The 20,316-nt window shown below is 36.4% G+C and overlaps 2 protein-coding genes across 6 annotated transcripts in view; one reads left to right on the top strand and one right to left on the bottom strand.

Moving 5' to 3' along the window:
* Positions 1 to 20,316, top strand: part of GTF2E2 (general transcription factor IIE subunit 2) — a 78,057-nt gene that overhangs the window by 16,999 nt on the left and 40,742 nt on the right. For all 3 annotated transcript variants that reach the window (XM_027077316.2, XM_027077315.2, XM_027077317.2), the window contains exon 3: positions 13,065 to 13,156. In XM_027077316.2, the coding sequence (XP_026933117.1) occupies positions 13,065 to 13,156 (92 nt within the window). The remainder of the gene's footprint in view (positions 1 to 13,064; positions 13,157 to 20,316) is intronic.
* Positions 334 to 9,302, bottom strand: SMIM18 (small integral membrane protein 18). 3 transcript variants are annotated; one of them, XM_015062685.3, is made up of 3 exons: positions 8,526 to 9,302; positions 1,553 to 1,615; positions 334 to 916 (listed from the first exon to the last, which is right to left on the bottom strand). In XM_015062685.3, exon 3 carries the CDS (start codon positions 876 to 878, stop codon positions 582 to 584), a length of 297 nt encoding a protein of 98 aa, XP_014918171.1. In that variant the 5' UTR covers positions 879 to 916; positions 1,553 to 1,615; positions 8,526 to 9,302; the 3' UTR covers positions 334 to 581. The 3 variants fall into 3 exon arrangements, with proteins under 3 accessions (XP_014918171.1, XP_014918170.1, XP_053072354.1); XM_015062684.3 differs by lacking the exon at positions 1,553 to 1,615 and having other exon boundaries at positions 8,526 to 9,300; XM_053216379.1 differs by lacking the exon at positions 8,526 to 9,302 and having other exon boundaries at positions 1,553 to 1,623.

The following is a 20,316-nucleotide window of genomic DNA, read 5'->3' as shown; positions in this document are numbered from 1 at the left end:
ACATGGTTTGTGTAGGTCAAAGTTATTTGATCTTTCTCGTGTTTTCTAGCTTACATTTTGCTGCTTAATATTGAAATCTAGGAATCTTTTATCCAGTTTTTGAAGTGTCATTTTAAGTACATTGGTAACTTATTCACATTCGTGAAGATTTTGTGTATACTTAATGAAAGGGATACACAAACAAAAAGTGCATATTTAACTTGTTTTTCCCTTCTATTAGAAATCTTTTAATTATTCAGAATCGGAGTCAGTTAAAAAAATTTTTTTTAATGTTTATTTATTTTTGTGAGAGAGAGAAAGAGTGTGAGCGGGGGGGGGGGGGGGGGGGGGGGGGGGGAGGGACAGAGAGAAGAGGAGACACAGAATCCGAAGCTGTGCTGTCAGCACAGAGCCCAACGCAGGGCTCAAACTCACGAATCACGAGATCATGACCTGAGCTGAAGTCAGACCCTTAGCTGACTGAGCCATCAGGTGCCCCTCAAGAGTCAGTTTTATAATAACAGTTGGCCTCAGAAAATTTTCCTTTTTTCTTCAGTAGTTGAAGGCTATTTGCAGAGATTTTGTTCATCTTAGGTAGAGTGCTAGACGACTTCAATTTCACGTTTTCTGATGTTGTCCATCATACTTCTAAGAGGGTTTGGTTCACTTTTCAAATCTTTCACAGTCTTGTTTTTTACACAGCAGCAACAGTCAAGCACTTCATAAAGAAAAGCCAACACCACTAAAGATACCACTGTAAATATGAATAAAAGCAGAATGACAAAGCAGGCAGTGTTCCAGTTATCATGAAAAGGGTAAATTTTTTGAACTTGAAAACCAAGGTACTGATAAACAGATGTAGTGGTTTCATTCCAGAGGCTGGAGCTCAGAGAGGCCATTCTTAGGGATTATACTTCTTGTATTGGTTCTTTTGAATCTGTAAAAAGGTAGAAAATGAATACATGTAATCAAATTCTATGGATCTGTCAATTGAAGTCTCAGTACTAAGACTTGTTAGTAAATCTATGTAGGTAACGTGAGTTCTTTTATTTTCTGCCAGAATTAATGCCCAAATGGTATTTTTGAATTTTTTCTTTATCCTATGGCAGTGTACTCTGTAAACCATACTATATATGTATGTATATTTTTTAAATGCTTATTTATTTATTTTTTAAAGGGGTGGGGAGGGGCAAAGAGAGAGGGAGACACAGAATCTGAAGCAGGCTCCATGCTGTCAGTGCAGAGCCTGATGCGGGGCTCGAACTCAGGAACTGTGAAATCATGAGCTGAGGCAAAATCAAAAGTTGGATACTTAACTGAGCCACCCAGGTGCCCCCATACCATGTATTTTTTTCATGTGTGTCATTTGCTAGACAAATACATATGCTTAAGGTTTATATACAGAAACTAACTGCTAATAGAAGGGGGAAAAAGAAGTTGAATTGTTTTAAAATTTAACTAAAGCAGTGGTCAATGATCTGTTAAATACAAAAAAATCTTAGTGTTTTAAGGTGGTATTCTTCATACTGCCCCCAGAAAAGCTTTTCTCATTAACTTTGAGGATCATTCTTACCTTGTGGGCTCAGTGTATTTCTGTCTCCTATTTCCTCTCCTTTAAACTTTGAAGACAGGTGACCTGAATCAAGATATAGTGGCTGAGTGAAAATACTAGAGAAAGGAAAGCTAAATAATGACGGTTTTCAGAATAAGGATGATAAAATTTTAGGTTCATGTTGCCTATGAAGAGACCTTAATCTTAGGATTTTTTTTTTTGTTGTTGTTGTTAAGTATGTGATAGTATTAACTGTTCATATACCTGAATGATCTATGGATATGAATATTTTACTTTTATTTTTATTTTGAGAGAGTGAGCATGCATGTGCATGGGGGAGGGGCAGAGAGGGGGAGGGAGAGAGCGAGAGCGCAAGACAAGCAGGCTCTGCATTGTCAGTATGGAGCCCAGCAAGGGGCTCTGATGTACAAACTGTGAGATCATGACCTGAACCGAAACCAAGAACCAGATGCTTAGCCGACTGTGTCACCAGGCACCTCTTCTTGAAACTTAATTTTAAAAAATTATAAAATGCTTATATACTGAGAAAATTTTGGAAATAAGGGGAAAAAATAGTTCCACTTTATTAATTCAATGACTGCTGTCAGTTTGAAAGCTTTATTTTATTAAAGAAATGACTTATTTTGTGTGATTTTTCTTTCCTACATAGTTGTAAATAGACTTTCATTCATTGTTATAAACAAATATTTACCTACTGTGTCCCAGATAGTATTCTGAATGCTGAAGATACTTGTGTGTGAGAGTATATTTCAATTAGACAAAACTTTAAGATAGTTGAAGAGTAAGAGTATAATGAACCCCTGTATTCTCATAATACAGCTTCAGTTACCAATTTGTCTTTACCCATTTGTTTCTACCTCATAGATTATATTTTTCAAGTTTGTTTAAGTAATCTCTATACCCAGTGTGGGGCTTGAACTCACAACCCTGAGATCAAGAGTTGCATGCTCTTCTGACTATGCCACCTAGGCGCCCCATGCCCCTAGATTATTTTGAAGCAAATCCCAGACATCATCACTTCTCCTAGACATCTTCAGTACATATCTCTTAAGGTGAGGGTTCTGTTTGTAAACATAGCCACCATAGCATTGTCACACCAACAAAGATGAAAAAGTGACTTAAAGCCCAAATCCATAACAGTATAATTCCTTAAATTTTTGTTTTCTTTATACATGTAATTTTAAAACTTTAATAAAGTAATACTTTCCAAGGTTTTTGTTTTCTTTTTATAATTTATCACTTTTAAGTAAACTCTGTGCCCAACATGGGGCTTGAACTTACAACCCGAGGTCATGAGTCACATGCTCTACTGACTGAGCCAGCCAGGGACACGAAAGGTTTTTTCCTTTAAATCATATTTGCTTGGCAAGTAACTGCATCTCTCTGGATGGACTTGGTTCTTCCTTTGTGTATTTTGAAGGTGAAATTGATGATCTGAGGGGTACCTTGGTGGTTCAGTTGGTTAAATGGCCGACTCTTGATTTCATCTCAGGTCATGATCTCACCAGTCCTTGGATGAAGCCCTGACTCTGGCTCTGTGCTGGGTGTGGACCCTGTTTAAGATTCTCTGCATTCCTGGGGCACCTGGGTGGCTCAGTCAGTTAAGCGTCTGACTTCAACTTAGGTCATGATCTCACGGTCTGTGAGTTCGAGTCCTACATCAGGCTGTGCTGACAGCTCAGAGCCTGGAGCCTGCTTCAGATTCTGTGTCTCCCTCTTTCTCTGCCCCTCTCCCACTCGCACTCTGTCTCTCCCTCTCAAAAATAAAATAAAAACATAGAAAAAGTTTTTTTAAAGATTCTCTCCATTCCTCTCCCTCTGTCTCTATCCCACTTGCTCATGCATACACTCTTGTTCTCTCTCTGTGCTCTCTCTTTGAAAAAACAAAACAAAACAAAAAAACCCTGAGGCCAGAAGTCAAGGCTTAAATTCATTTTTTTTTTTTGGATTTAAGAATCCTTCAGTTTCATGGTTTGTGGTGATCCTTCATCTTGAAACAAGGGACAACAGACTAATGGACAGTAACTGAATCAGTTGCTTTTATTAGTTCTGGGACATACAAAAATACATTGTCTGGAACACAGGTATGTGATGAACTTCCCAGTACATTACAATATTTTCAAACTTTGGAGACCCAGCCTTTTAGAGTTACCCTCTTTTATCCCTTAAATTTTTCTCTTCTTAGCATATTCCTTTTTTTTTAATGTTTATTTATTTTGAGACAGAGAATGTGAGCAGGGTCAGGGCAGAGAGAGAAGGAGGGAGAGAATGCCAAGATTCTGTCTGTGCTGTCAGCATGGAGCCTGACTCAAGGCTCAGTGTCATGAACCGTGAGAACATGACCTGAGCCGAAACCAAGAGTTGGATGCTTAATTGACTAAGCTACTCAGATGCTCCACTTCTTAGCACATTCTTACAGAAACTGGGGCTGCTACATTGCAGACCTCCAGGGGGCACCATTCATATTGTGTTGTGAGTGCCATTCATGTAGAATACATGGTAAGTGGTGCCCCTGGGAGTCTAATGTGGATGTCCTGATAGGCCAGTCCTCCATCCTCTGCATTGGTGCTGCCTCTGATTCTCATCACCATGCACCCAAGTAAAGTAACCCATAGAAACGGACTCAACTGGAGACAAATAATAGTCCTTTTTGACCCAGCCTTCTTAACAGAGTAGTGACATGTGTGTGTAGACACACAAATGCCTAGAAGATGTTCAGCTTTGGAAGTCCTTTAAAATTTTTAGTACTACTAAAATGCAGATCCTTTTGGGAGGGATAGTACACATTGTTATATTTACTTCACTGTGAATGAGTTTCGGGTCCTTTTTGAAAGGTAGAGCAAATATAAGAGGAGAAGGAGAATAGGACCTTGAGGAAATAAACAACAGGGCCATTTATTATATGGATAGATAAAAAGCAGGAAGAAACACAGGAGGGTCTGTCTAATAATTTTACCTGGGTAAACCTAGGACCTCTCCTGCATTGATGAGAATATTCCTTAGATTTTCTGTCAAGGCCTTTCAGGTTGATTCCTTTTTTTTTTTTTATTTCTTAAGATTTACATTTTTAAGTAATCTCTAAATCCATTGTGGGACTCAAACAATCCCAAGATCAAGAGCTGCATGCTCTACCAACTGAGCCAGCCAGGTACCCCAGATTGATACCTTTTTAAAATCTGGGAATTTTTTCCCACATTATGTCTCTTAAATTAGTCTAATGTACCTTATTAATTAACTTAAATACTATTTAATTATTGATTTCAGAAGTGTTATAGTAATTTTTTTAATTTTTACATTATACTAATTTTTAAAAAAATTAAAAACTTAGCTAATAATCCTGTCTTGCTAACATATCAAACTTTTAATTTGTTCCTTCTAGAAATTGGCAATATAAATCTATAACTCCTACCTGGTTGAAATTGTACTGAAATTATTACTTTGTATTTTAACTTTTTATGAATAGGGGTTTCTCATTTGTATTGACTTTAAAACTGAGGAGAAGTTGTAAAGACTAATGTATGTTCCTATTTCAAAATGAAATAGAAATTTTATAATTATTGGAGGGGTGCTTGGGTGGCTCAATCGGTTAAGCGGCTGCCATCAGCTCAGGTCTTGATCTCGTAGATCATGAGTTCGAGCCCCATGTTGGGCTCTGTGCTGACAGCGGGGAGTCTGCTTGGGATTCTCTCTCTCCTCTCTTTCTCCTCTCTCTGCCCCTACCCTGCTTGCGCTCGCTCTCTCTCAAATAAACTTAAAAAAAAAAAAGTTAGAATTCTGGGGTGCCTGGGTGGCTCAGTCGGTTAAGCATCCAACTTCGGCTCAGGTCATGATCTTACGGTTTGTGAATTCAAGCCCCGCGTCAGGCTCTGTGCTGACAGCTCAGAGCCTGGAACCTGCTTCAGATTCTGTGTCTCCTTCTTTCTCTGCCCCTCCCCAACTTGTGCTCTATCTCTCTATGTCTCTCAAAAAATAAATAAATGTAAAAAAAAAATAAGAATTATTTGAAAGTTGGTTTAAGGAACTTTATATTCTATTTTGTTTTTGAGGTACAAGTGAACAGTTTAAAATTTTTCAAGCCCTCTTGACCCCTCCCCCCCCAAAAAAAACGGAGGGAGGGAAGAGAAGGGAGAAGGCAGGGGCAGGCAGGCAGACACAAACTAAATTCAATTATTTGAAGTTAGCTTGTACCCATCAATGAACTATTCTGGTTAAAATTAATATATCCATACAATTCAATATTATGTGTGAATGAGGTAACTGTAGTGATAAGGAAAGATTTTTAGGTGAAATCACTGTTAAGTGAAAAGAGCAAGATGCAGGACAGTATGCGTAGGAAAGGGGGAAATAGTATATATTTTTATTTGCTTGAATCTCTGCAAACATTTGGAAAGATATAGACCAGAAATAACAGTGATTACTTGGTGGGTTTGTTGGAGGGTAGAGCTGAGAAACAGGGATGTGTGTGAGATTTTTCAAGGTATATCTTGTTATATTTTAGTTTTTGAACCATATGAATATAGTACTTATCCAAACCCAAACTAATACATTTTAAAAGTATTCCTTTCCTTTGGTTTTAAAAGTCTGTTGTGTTATCTATCTGTTTAATATATTTATTGAGTTTTCTGGATTACTTCTAAAAAATTAAAACTGGAATCAGTAAACAGTATTTTGATTAGAAGTGTCTAAGCAGTTTAAGGAAGAGTATACACATGTTGTAAATGATGACAGTTTATGTTGTAAATGATGACAGTTTGCCTCTCCTGTGAGTGTATTGATAACTGATGAGCAACTCAAAACATTCACTCTCTAGTTAGCTTTTGGGCATATCTGAAAAGTACACTGTGAAATATGGGGTCATTTTCTACCTTAAATTTAATGTGGTTTATTTTTATGTACAGTAGAGCTCTAGCAATTTTTTGTGCTAAATTTAGGGTAAAATCTGAAACTTACTTTGATGGAGGAGACATAATTAGACATGCAGAAAAGTATTATTATTAGGATTTTCTTGTACTCTGAGACTGTACTTTTGAAATTAAAATGTAAGTTTATATCAAGTACCTGCTATAAACATGCTTTATGAAAAAGAAGAGTAAATGGTAAAAAAAAAATTGTGTACTTTTTTGAATCTTCCTCCCCTTTAAAATTTCATTACAGGAATGGGGAGTATTAAGTAGTGTTTTGTTGTTTTTGTTTTAGTTAACTTTTGATCTATTCTCTTCACCTTTCTTTCCCTCCCATTTCAGAAGGCCCTAGTGAAATATTTATGGGGCTAAGACTTGGAAGTGTTCTGGAACCTTGAATTGTCAGATAAGAATAAAATTATGCTTTTGCTCTAATTATGTTAAAACCCTTGAGTTGAATTCTCTAGTGCCTTTAAGCATATCACTTTGAGATATGATCAATTAATCATATTGGCCTTTAGATATAGAGCAGTACACCCAGCTCTGGACCTGTCTGAGGCAGGCCACACGTCTGGTCAGTTTGGTGAAAGAGCAGTGAACCTACATCTGTGCTAACTATAGTTAGATCACCAGGAAGATGTAGGCTGATTATAGTGCTAATAATAGGGGAGAGTATTTGTAACTGAAATTCCAGGTAAATTGTAAACTGTTTTATTTGACAAGGTTTTTTATTTGAGACTTTTTTTGGGTCCCATACTTTCTACAGCAAGCAGGAATATTTTCTAGGTAATTAACCCCATTGTGCTGAACCTAGGGAGATACAATATCTTCTTACAGCAACCTTTGGGCTTTGCCAGGGATGCTTTGCTCATGCTTCTGAATGCTGAGTAAGAAATGGAATGAATAAAAATTAGGAAAATAGTCTTAAAATTGAAATAAATTTATCAGCAAAGGGCAGAAGTTGAATCTCTAGATCAGTATGTGTAGGTAATATCCTGGAACTCCAGCCTTACTAAGTAACAATATTTTCATGCTTGACTATTATAAAATTAGAAATTTGGCTAGTAGTTGATACTGATTTTTTAATAGACATGAACAGTTACTCTCAGCCATGAAAATAATCTTAATACCTACCTCGAAAGGTACATATATTCCTCCCTTAACCAGTTCTTCTTAAAACATCTTTTTATTTTAAAATGTAGTTTATTAAAAAGACTTGCTATGTGTTTGAGGATCAGTTTAAGAATAATGTTAACATTATATTGAAATATGGTTATAAATATTTTTGTGCCATATAAAAAATGAAAGGCTATTTAAGAAGGTTGTTTAATAATAGAATGACTTGTGTATTACAGTAATACAGATTTTAAAATTTAACTGGAAGGAATAATTTTAATTAAAATATTAGGAAAGTCTGAAGCTCCACAAATTGATCTTTTTGGTTACAGTATAATGCAGCCTATATGATGATAACCTTTATGGTCCTTTTATTTTTATGTAAAAATCACAATTATGACAATTTCTCAGCATTTTCGGCATCTGCACTCAAAGTCAAATAAACAGTTTTGAACTATTTTCTCATATTTGTTAAAATATAACAAATATAACAAACTTTCTTGTAAGTGACTGCTTTTTACCAGCAATATAATTTGTACATATAATCAGAAAGCTTTAGTCCAGGATTTGCTTTTAGTCTAGATTTTTCTTTAAGCAAAATCCTTTGTTAAGGCAGACCAAATTGCTGAAATGAAATAGCTCAGAGAAAATAAATTAGCAAGTAACCACTTAACATTAAATGCTTATGGTTTACTCTAAGGTCTGGATATAGATCAGGTTCATAGAAAATCTCATGAATTTTCCATAAGGCACAGATGGTGAGGGTGCTTATCAAATAGCACAAGGCAGTCTTCACATTTTCATAATAAAATCCTACCAAGCAGCGAAATGAATACAGTGCCTTTTTTGGTCTTTAGTTGGAACAAAGCTTTCTGCTTGGTTTTTATGGTAAAAGATTTTTTAAATTACATCATAAGGACATGTATTACTAAATGCAAAAGATCGCATAAACCTACCTCTTGTCTGAAGGCTGCTGTTGAAGCGATGGTATCGTCTGTTTGTAATGCAGTCCAGTGCACATCCAAGATGGAGCTGTGCTTCTATTGGTTGAACCACAATGCAGCTGACAGTTTCCTCCTCGTTCATTTGCATTAAGTCCTGCCACCCTTAAGTGTAAATCATTCATAAACTTGAATAGAGCTGTCTGGGATATCAACTGTCCCCTCTTTTTCTTGCCTCATTTTTTGTCCTTAAGGTAAATTTCTGCAAAGGAATTTGAGTTAGTAATGAACTGGTGATTCCTTAGTGTTTAACCATAAAATTCCGGATCCTTCAGTGAGTATTTCACGGCTAGGGCTAGAAGGTACTATTGAGAGAGGTAGTAACCTAGGAAACAAACAGTCCAGGTTTACCAGCTTAATATTTCCTCCCGGAAGTGGGCATAAAATCTCATAAATGATATTTTCTTTCAGTACTTGTGTTCTCTATAAATCTTGCCCTCTGGAAATGATTATTTCCATGTGGTGGTTTGATTTAGGAGAAATTCTAAGGGAAAAGAAATAAGGTTTTCAGCTCTGCTCGTTGGGATAGGGTTAGTTTTGGTAGGTACACCACCTACATTAAAAAGCAGTCTGTGAAATGGGGCGCCTGGGTGGCTAAGTCAGTTAAGCATCTGACTCTTGATTTTGGCCCAGGTCAGGTAATGATCTCACGGTTCACGAGTTCGAGCCTTGCATTGGGCTCTGCACTGACAACATAGAGCCTGCTTGGGATTCCCTCTCCTTTCTGCCCTCCCCTGCTCACATGCACACTCTCTCTCTCTCTCTCTCTCTTTCAGAATAAAGACATAAAACATTAAAAAGAATCAGTCTGTGAAATTTAAATGGTAAGAAAGGAATAAAAGGTACAGCATATAGTGAGTGATACTATAATAGTGTTATGTGCTGACAGATGGTAGCTATACTTGTGAGCATAGTATGACCTGTAGAGAAGTTGAATCACTGTGTTGTACACCTGAAACTGACATTGTGTGTCAACTATACTCAAAACTTTTTTAAAAACTGGCAAAACAATCAACAACTTCAGTGCTTTGAAGCTAGAATATTTGTATTTATGACCTATTATTTAGAGTTGTGTGGGGTCCAAACATAACAGTATCAAGGTTATACATTAGGGAGAGGCTATTATAGCAATAGCAGACAAATGCTTGCTATGCAGGCTTTATTTTATAGGTCACATTATTTTTTAAAAATAAGAGACAGGAGCACCAGGGTGGCTCAGTTGGTTAAGCGTCCGACTTTGGCTCAGGTCATAATCTCACGGTTCATGAGTTCTAGCCCTGCATTGGGCTCATTGCTGTCAGCACAGAGCCTGCTTCAGATCCTGTCTCCCTCTCTCTCTGCCCCTCCTTCCACCATCTCAAAAACAAACATTTAAAAATAAATAAAATAATAGATAAATTAGTGAATTATTTTCTTGGACTATAAAAGAGTACATAGAAATACTCTTACTACCTTCATTCATTCAGCTAATATTTACTGAGTGTTTACTCTGCCTGGCACTTAGCTAAATGTTTAAGACTCCATGATAAACAAAACTGCATGTAGTTCATGATTGAACATTTGTGTAATGCGTATCCTTAACATAGTGTCATCTGCTTTTCATAGCTTTCCCACTTAGTTGTTTACAGAGGAGTATAGGATGAACTTTTCTTTTTCTTTTTTAAATTTAAGTCCAAGTTAATATATACTGTAATAATGATTTCAGGAGTAGAATGTAATGATTCATCACTAGGGTAAACTTAATATTTTACTAAAGGTAAAACGTTAAATCTGCACTTATGAATTTTTATACTCTGACTGAATAATAGCCCGTCTCGGATGAAATAGTCTGTGTTAAGGGCTAGTTAATGATCCTTTTTCTAAATTTAAGCTTACTTATTTATTTTGAGAGAGACAGAGACCATGTGAGCAGGGGAGGGGCATTGAGGGAAGGAGAAGGATAGAGAATCCCAAGCAGGCTCTGCACTCTGCACTATCCATGCAAAGCCCAACACGGGGCTCAAACTCATGAAACTGTGAGATCATGACCTGAGCCAAAACCTGAGTCAGATGCTTAGCCAACTGAGCCACCCAGGTGCCCCATTAATGATTCTTATACAAGGCAGTATCACAGTGTTTACAACTGCATTTGAATCTGTATTCTTCTACTTCTCTGTTTTCTTATGTTTAAAGGGAGACAGGTTATTTGGGAGGGATTAAATGAGAAAATAAATATTTAGCATGCATTTGGCAAATAGTAGTGTTCAGTAAATGTTATTGCTGTTGTTGTTAAAGTGTCCCGAACACCTTGGTAAAATGAACCACGTAGGTAGTATTTCGTAATTGAAATACTGTGAAAGCATGCCTGTAAGGCATTCATAATATTATTTTTGGAAACATAGTAGACTTTAATGTGCCAGTTAAGTTGTTAAAATTATAACAGTGATTTTTAAAGGAAAACTGTATATGGTCTTGTTTTAGTCTCAAAAAAAAGCATGTTCAGTAAAGCAGTCTTGTGAACTAATCTCAAAGAAGTATTATGTTGCCATCTAAAAACTATTCTCTGGAAAAAAAAAAAGCTGTTCTTTTTGGATCTTTGACACTCCTTACATTTGACTTGCACTGTTCTAATGCATTCATTTGTTTAAATTGTTACAAAACTGGTGCCAGAGATTACACCCCCCACCTCTGCTTTTTATTTAACCTCTTCCTTTGTGGATCAGCCACATGAGAACTTTATATCTGAGTTTATGGTTTCCTGATAGAATGTGTACTTCTGAAATGTTTTTCTGGTGTTGTTTGTTTTTTTTGTTTTTTTGCTTTTTTTGTTTTCTTTCTTCCTTCCTTCCTTTTCTTCCCTCCCTCCCTCCCTCCCTCCCTCTCTCTCTCCTTCCTTCCTTCCTTCCTTCCTTCCTTCCTTCCTCCCTCCCTCCCTCCCTCCCTCCCTCCCTCCCTCCCTCCCTCCCTCCCTTCCTGAGTGCCAGCCTGGGAGAGGAGCAGAGGGAGGGGGGGAGAGAGAGGGAGTGAGTCTCAAGTAGGCTCCATGCTCAGTGTGCAGCCTGTTGTAGGGCTTGAACCCACAACCCTGGCATCATGATCTGAGCAAGAGTTGGATGCTCAACCGACTGGTGTCCCTGAAGTGTTTTTCTAGTATTTATGATGAGTTTACTTTTTGAACTATTCCTCCTTATGACTAATGGAATGCATTTTGTGATTCATGGTAGGATTAGGTTTTTTGCCTATAAAATGTAACAAAATGATAACAAGTTCTGAAACAAATTATCTTCTATAGGATTTGCTCCTTGTTTCCTGCTGTCATCCCCCCCCCCCCTTTTTTTTAATGTTTATTTTTGAGAGAGAGAGAGCATGAGGAGGGAAGGGGCAGATAGCTGAAATCTGGTGCTTCACCAACTGAGCCACCCAGGCGCCCCTCATGCTGCCATCCCTTTTTAAGCATCCATGTTTTTGCAGTGGCAGTGCCTATAATTTATTTTTCCTTAGTTTATCTCTCAAGTTTAGTTATTGTATCATTTCTTTTATTCCCATTTGCTTTACATTGATAGAAATTGATGTAATAGGTGATAAATGGAACTTTTTATACCTCAGAAGTAATTTACTCATTTCTCATGGTTTTAAGTTTATTAGAAAAGCTCTGTGTGTCAGATTGAGATTTGTATTATCCTCTTGTTTAAAAAGCTATGCCTCTAGGGGTGCTGAAGCGTCCAGCTTTGGCTCAGGTCATCATCTCACAGTTGGTGGGTTCAAGCCCCATTTCAGGCTCTGCACTGACAGTGCGGAGCCTGCTTGGGATTCTCTCTCCCTCTCTCTCTGACCCTCTCCCACTTGCACCTTCTCTCTCTGTCAAAATAATTAAATAGGGTTGCCTGGGTGGCTTAGTTGGCTAAACGTCTGACTTCGGCTCAGGTCATGATCTCACAGTTTGTGAGTTTGAGCCCCACATTGGGCCCTATGCTGATAGCTCGGGGCCTGGAGCCTGCTTCGGATTCTGTGTCTCCCTCTCTTTTCCCCTCCCCCGCTTGTGCACACGCACGTGCGCGCGCTCTCTCTCAAAAATAAATATTAAAAAAATTTAAAACTAAATAAACTTTAAAAAAAAAAAAGCCATGCCTCTAGAGTGCCTGGGTGGTACTCTATCTCTCTCTTTCAAAAAAAGAAACAAAAATAAAAACAAACAAAAACACCATGCCTCTAATCTTGGGAGAAAATCTAATCAGAATTAAGGAAAGAGTGAGGCAGAGGTACTTACAGAAGAAATGTATTTTAATGCTTTTGAATTATTTATACTTGGTTCCTATTCTTAGTGCGAAAATTGATAAATTTATTATACAGTCAAGGATTTGAATTGTTCGCCAAAATTTTACAGGGTAGAATACACTGGGTGGAAAAACTCGAAACAAGAAATGTTTTACTAGAGTTAAAAATCTTAGCTGCTTAAATGTCATAATCAAATCTAACAGGAACATGTTATAATTGTTTTTTGAACTTCATTTCCAGATCATAGCAATGGATCATTTAACTTGAAAGCTCTGTCAGGAAGCTCTGGGTATAAGTTTGGCGTTCTTGCTAAGATTGTGAATTACATGAAGGTAAGTACTTTTCTCAAATGACACAAATCCTATTTAACTTTTTGGCAGGGGAAGAGGATTGGGATTTTCAGAAGTAAATTTGTATATACATGTCAAAATTTATCAAATTGCATGTTTCAATATGTGCAGTCTTTTGTATCCCTACTACACCTCAGTAAAACTAAAAAATATTTAATATTTTAAGCCTTTTCAATCAAAAAGAATGAAATCTTGCCATTTGCAACTACGTGGATGGAACTGGAGGGTATTATGCTAAGTGAAATTAGAGAAAGACAGAAATCATGACTTCACTCATATGAAGACTTTAAGAGACAAAACATGAACAGAAGGAAAGGGAAACAAAAATAATATAAAAACAGGGAGGGGGACAAAACGTAAGAGACTCATAAACATGGAGAACAAATGGAGGGTTACTGGAGGGGTTGTGGGAGGGGGGATGGGCTAAATGGGTAAGAGACACTAAGGAATCTACTCCTGAAATCTTGTTGCACTCTATGATGACTAATTTGGATGTAAATTAAAAAAAAAAATAAATAAAATAAAAAAATAAAATAAAATCCAATTAAAAAATATTTTAAGCCTTTTACATTATATCAGATTAGTACTGCTACAAGTTACTTAAGTATATTTAAAAAATTTTTTTTAAACGTTTATTTTTGAGAGACAGCATGAGCAGGGGAGGGGCAGAGAGAGGGAGACACAGAGTCAGAAGCAGGCTCCAGGCTCTGAGCTGTCAGCACAGAGCCTGACGCTGGGCTACAACTCATGAAACTATGAGATCATGACCTGAGCTGAAGTCGGATTCTTAACCAACTGGGCCACCCAGGCGCCCCATATTTAATTTACGTTAATTCAACTATACAATTTAAGCCCACCATTTCACTTATAAATTAGCCCAGGCAGTAGATACAGTCACCTTCCAATTACTCAATACTTGCTGGCAAAACCAGTGGAAAGATGTGAATGATTTGCATACTCTTATTTCCACCGACGTGAAAAGTAAAAACTACGTAGTTCAGGCATATGGTGATGATGGCATTTCTGCAATCTTTGGAGGAGGAAACTAGAAAATTACTGAAGGTCTTAGAAAAACATTGTCTCACAAAAGACTTAGAATTTAAGATTTGATGGAGGATATACTGTTTTTGTTTTTTTTTTTTTTTTTTTTTTTGAGGTAAGTTTTGAACTTCTGATGATATAACATTTTGGCTTTACCAAAGACTTTGAGTCCTAACTTCACTTATTAAAATGAAATTTCATTTATGGCTAAATGATTTCAAATTTTCCCCCTTCTGCCAAACTCATTCCTTTTTAGTTACTATTTGTATCTCTTCAAAAAAGTCAAAATGCTGTTTTTGTTATTTCAAATTTCAGCTATGTATTGCTTAAAATAGAAATCAAAAATTTTTTTTGTTAGGCCTTTTGTTGTGTAATTTAAGAGACTTAATGTCAATGTCTGACTCTGACTGAAATTTGTAGTTTATATTTGACTTGTAGTAGAAATCAGTTAGTTTGTAATTTCCCATTATCAAATAATACACTTTGATACATATTCACTATTCATTCCATCCACTTATTCCCCTATGTGGTAAACAAGTTATTAAAACCTGTATGCTATTTATAGCATTAATGGTGGGACTACCTAGAAAAATATGCCCTCATGGATGTTAGTTTATTGAGGGAGATTGACATTCAAATGTCATATTTTTGTTACTCTGTTGATAACAGTCTTCACTTAATCTGTATGACCCTTCTCACTTTCTTTAGGACTGTTGTCTTCAAATTTGTGCTCAATTATTTCCTGAAACAGTTTCCAGAGATTGTGTGTCCCTTTACACATATTGAAATTGACAATAACAGTTTTTCAGCAAAAGGATGGAATTTCTGACATATTGTCACATTTCAACAAAATACCTCTAAGGGGTTCTAAGTCCCATTATTTATTAAAAATGTAAACACAAACATATGTTTGGAAATTTTAATTATTTTCCTTTTGAACTTGTATGTCTGTTCTGTTACTTCCAGTGCATTTTATCCTAATGTTCTCTATTTTTATTCTTGAAAATATTTTAATCATCATCTGTCAAACTTATTTGCTACAATACTATATATAAATTGGAATTGGAAATGTTTTTCTTGAGGTGCCTGGGTGGCTCGGTCAGTTAAGCATCCAACTTCAGCTCAGGTCATGATCTCATGGTTCATGAGCTTGGGCCCCACATCAGGCTCTCTGCTGTCAGCACAGAGCCCACTCCGGACCCTCTGTCTCCTTCTTTCTTTGCCCCTTCCCGGCTTGTGCGCACACTCTCTCTCTCAAAAATAAACATTAAAAAAACAAAACAAAACAACAACAACAAAAAACTTGTGACCATAAGGTTCTAACTACTGTCAAAATTATTAGCACACAGTTGATTAGAATAACTTACATATATTAAAATTTTGATAAAATTTGCTTTGTGTGTAATAGTTATTCAGCAGGGGTTCATTTTCTCAAAAAAATTTTCTTAATGTTCATTTACTTGAGGGAGGGAGGGAGAGAGAGAGAGAGAGAGAGAGAGAGAGAGAGAGAGGCATGAGTAGGGTAGGGGTAGAGAGAGAGAGAGAGACACACACAGAATCTGAAGCAGGCTCCAGGCTCTGAGCTGTCAGCCCAGAGCCTGACATGGGGCTCGAACTCATGACCTGAGCTGAAGTTGAACGCTTAACCAGTTGAGTCACCCAGGCGCACTTGGCATTATTTATTTATTTTTAACGTTTTTATTTATTTTTGAGAGAGAGACATCAACTGTGAGATCATTGACTTGAGCCAAAGTCGGACACCCAACTGACTGAGCCACCCAGGCAGCCCTCGGGGTTCATTTTTTAATGAAGTGAATGGAATTGTCTCCTCTCTTCTTCCAGAAGTTTTTGTATCTGGCGATATGTAATATGTATTGATAGAATGAAATCAGATTTGGCACCAATTTCTGTTCTTTTTAGATTTTGTAGGTTGTTTATTTATTAAAAAATAAGTGTTCATTTAAATAAGCTCATTCTGCTGGAAGTTTTGTGATAGTAAAACCTTCCAAGTTATATCAGAAATTACTTAAAGATTTATCATCAAGCATCCATTAGTTTAATGTTTTATTAGGTTCTACTCCTTCAGTTTTGTTGAAAGCAAAAGAATGAGAATCACCTAATTTGTCAAAGGATTTATTACCTGGTCCTAATTTTTTATGAAGTATATCATAAAGACTTTACCAAGACTTAGCAAATGTCTAATTATATCAGTTCCTCCTTCTTCCCCTTATAGGCATTTTCTTTAATCTGATATAATCATAAGTCATTGAGAAAATAAAAATATTATTTTTTTAAGTTTATTTATTTATTTTGAGAGCTGGAGAGACAGCATAAGTTGAGAAGGGGTGGAGAGGGAGACACAGAATCACAAGCAGGCTCTGCACCATAAGTACGGAGCCCAATGCAGGGCTTGAACTCCCGAAACCACAAGATCATGACCCAAGCTGAAACCGAGAGTTGGACCTTCAATCGACTGAGCCACCCAGACACCCCTCCCAAAAACATTATTAATTTCAGTGCATGTTTGCCAATGGAGTTTTTTCATAAGATGCTTTTATCTTAATTTGTATATAAATATATTTTAGTCAAAACCTGTAGGTTGAAAGTTTAGCTTGTTATATTTATAGAAAGTATCTTCCAGTTAACAAAGCTCATCTCCATTGTCAGACCAACCAGCTATATCACACTTGTTTTTAATCATAAAATATCTTTTCCTTTTAAGTTAAAATAAATAGGTTAAGCATATTTTAAGTAATATAAAAACCACTGAGAAGTTATAGAATTGCATACTGAAAGATACTATTAAGGTAGTTGAGGTTAAAATTATATGATGAGTCCAATAGAATTAATTTATCCTTTTTTTAATTTTAAAAACAAATAGGCTGTTTACCTATTTGTATCATTATAAATTAATATGAAGGGATATGAAAAGTGTGTTACTGCTTTTCTAAATGTGTGGACTTACATCTTCTGATCTCTGGCATTCAGCTTTTAGATAGAAATAAAAGGGAATGATTCAGAAATAATGCCATAAATTTTATTTTGGGGTAATTAGTGATAAAGTAGAAGAATACCTATTGCTAAAAATGATTCATTCTTACAGTGAGCTATGACTGATTTTTTTTTTTTTTACTAGAGGTAGAATATTAAAGTGTTCAAAAGATAGGAGAATTTACTTAGAATAAAAGTTTCATGATATGATTTACAAAATAGGTTTTAACTATGTCGAATAATGCACACTTAATCTAAAATAGTTTGTATATAGTTTTTGTGGGTTTTATGGAGCATAATTTGAATAATTTGGTGTTCCTGGAAACTACTTGTTATAAAGTCAGCCTCTTAATTGATATTGCTTAATTGATATTTAAAGCTTTTTAAATGTGCTTTTTCTTTAAGCTAATAGATATTCATGGAATGAGGTTTGAGAATTGCTGAAGAGAATTACTTATATTTAAGTACTCAAAAAATTTAGTTTTCTTGTTAGATATTTCTTGCCAATATTCCCTTTATTTACTTTGCTGTTATTAGCCTCTCCCAAAAGAACAGTGCATTTTTGGACAGTGCAGCATGGAAGTGTGGGGTATGTGGGGTTGGAAGAGATAAAGTTGTTTAAAGGAAATTGCTCTGAATTGCTCACAGACAATATCACATCAGAATATCCTAGCAGGAGCTAAACTATCCTATTTTTAACTCTTAGAAAAATATATAAGACTAGAAAAGATAAGAAGCCCTATAGTGGATAGTTTATGACACTTCATTGTTTATAAGTTGTTCTTCCAAACAATATTTTTTGACTTGCCCTTTTTTGGGGGTCCCCAGAGTTTATTACATCTCCAGGCAATGTATCATAAATTCTAGGTGGAAGTGAGAGTGTTACCTTTTTTGTTGCTGTAAACAGGAGAGGGCCTATTTATGAAAAGGGAAAAGAATACATATGGGAGGTGATCTGTAGATTGATTCTTGGAAGGTTTTCAGCTGTCCCATTTTTGAAGATCTGATAAAACCAAGAGCTTAGGAAGCAAAAAAGTTAATAACAGAAAACTCCTTACAACTTATTCATTTATTTAAAGAGGAACTTTTTAATTGCTTAGTGAAAATTACGTAGAAATTATATGGAGAAAGTTCAAGGGGCACCGTAAGAGAACTTTTTAAGATAGGCACAGTGGGATTTGCTAATTGGGTTTAGGGGTACTAAACAGGAAAAAAAATTGAAGGCAGATTCAAGAACTTCAAAATCATAATACTGAGAACATTTGGCACACGGACAAACTGCCCAACACATCTCACTAGCTCCTGAGATGTTTAAATGTTTAGTGGACTTGTTTGAAAAGATAGAAGAATTTCATGGTCCATTTTAGAAGGATTTAATTAATTAATTGCTTTAGAGAGATTGAGCCAGGGTTGGGGGGGCGGGCAGGGGAGAGAGAGAGAGAAAGAAAGAGAAAGGAAGAATCTCAATAGGGCTCCATGCTCAGTGCAGAGCTCAACACGGCTTGATCCCACGACGCTGGGATCATGACCTGAGCTGAAATGAAGAGTTAGATGCCCAACTGAGTCACCCTGGCGCCCCAGAAGGGTTTTAATAGAAAAAGTTAATGTAAAACAAATATCATTGCTTAAAAGTGTTGTCTTAAAAAAAGCAAATTATTTTGAAAATGCCCTTATGAAGGATGCTACTTTCTCCTAATGTGACACTAGTCCTGAGACAACATATCCCTGTAGTGCACTTTGTTTTTATTAGAATGATTTTCTCTCAGTTCTCACAGTTCTCACCATTACCCTTTATTGTGGTTTTATGTGGATATATCTTGGTTATTTAAAACATCATGTTGAGGGGTGCCTGAGTGGCTCATTCGGTTAAGTGTTTGACTCTTGGTTTTGGCTCAGGTCTTGGCTCAGGTCATGATCTCATGGTTCTGTGAGATCGAGCTCCGTGTTGGGCTCTGTGCTGGCAGTGTGGAGCCTCCTTGGGATTCTTTCTCCCTGTCTCTTTGCCCCTTCCCAGCTCTTGCTCTCTCTCTTTCAAAGTAAATAAACATGAAAAGAAACCCATCATGTTGAAAAATTTGATTATTTTGGTTTACTAGCCCAGTGGTTCTCAAAGTGTCATTCTCCAAACAATGGCATCATCATCATCACCTAGGTAGTTTGTTTTTGTTTTTGTTTTTGTTTTTGTTTTAAACTTGGGAATTTACCAGGAGTGAAAATTTGGGGGCCACTTCCTAAATCTGTTTAGTCTGAAACTCTGGGAAAGCAGTTCAACAGTCTGTGGTTTAATAAACCCTTCAGGTGATTGATACAGGCTGAAGTTTGAGAAACACTGGCTCAGCTCCTGTCTGAATTAATTCTAACAATTATATTTGAATTTAGAAACTCTGAAGTCCAGGGAAATTAAATGGCTAGCTTATTATAGGGACAGTTCTTCTGGTTGATAGCAGGGTTGGGTCCAGAACGCAAATTTATTTACAGTTTTAAATAAAGTATTTAAATTATACACCATTATCTCATAAATACAGATGTAAAAATCCTTAAAAAGATACAAATGGAATCTACTCATATATATAAGAAGGATAATATGTTATGATGAAGTTTATTTTAGGAATATGGTAATTAATATTTAAAAAACAGTTGAAGTCATATTAAGAGGTCATGTCAGGGGCGCCTGGGTGGCGCAGTCGGTTAAGCGTCCGACTTCAGCCAGGTCACGATCTCGCGGTCCGTGAGTTCGAGCCCTGCGTCAGGCTCTGGGCTGATGGCTCAGAGCCTGGAGCCTGTTTCCGATTCTGTGTCTCCCTCTCTCTCTGCCCCTCCCCTGTTCACGATCTGTCTCTCTCTGTCCCAAAAATAAATAAAAAACGTTGAAAAAAAAAATTTTATAAAAAAAAAAAGAGGTCATGTCATACCTCTTACAAAGCCTCTGACAAAATTTAACACTGATTCATGATGAAAACTTATAACAAATTAGTAGTAGAAGCAAACTGCCTTAAACTTCTTACATACCTCATACCTCTTACCTCATACCTCTTACAAAGCCTCTGACAAAATTTAACACTGATTCATGATGAAAACTTATAACAAATCAGTAGTAGAAGCAAACTGCC

This window comes from Acinonyx jubatus, chromosome B1 (assembly GCF_027475565.1).
Source record: "Acinonyx jubatus isolate Ajub_Pintada_27869175 chromosome B1, VMU_Ajub_asm_v1.0, whole genome shotgun sequence".
Lineage (NCBI taxonomy): Eukaryota > Metazoa > Chordata > Mammalia > Carnivora > Felidae > Acinonyx > Acinonyx jubatus.
Note: the sequence above shows the minus strand (reverse complement) of the source record. Positions and strands in the feature narration are given on the sequence as shown.

Bases quoted from the DNA above. Each gene is read 5' to 3' on its own strand.
- SMIM18 (XM_015062685.3), bottom strand. From the start codon at position 878: ATGGCCTCTCTGAGCTCCAGCCTCTGGAATGAAACCACTACATCTGTT.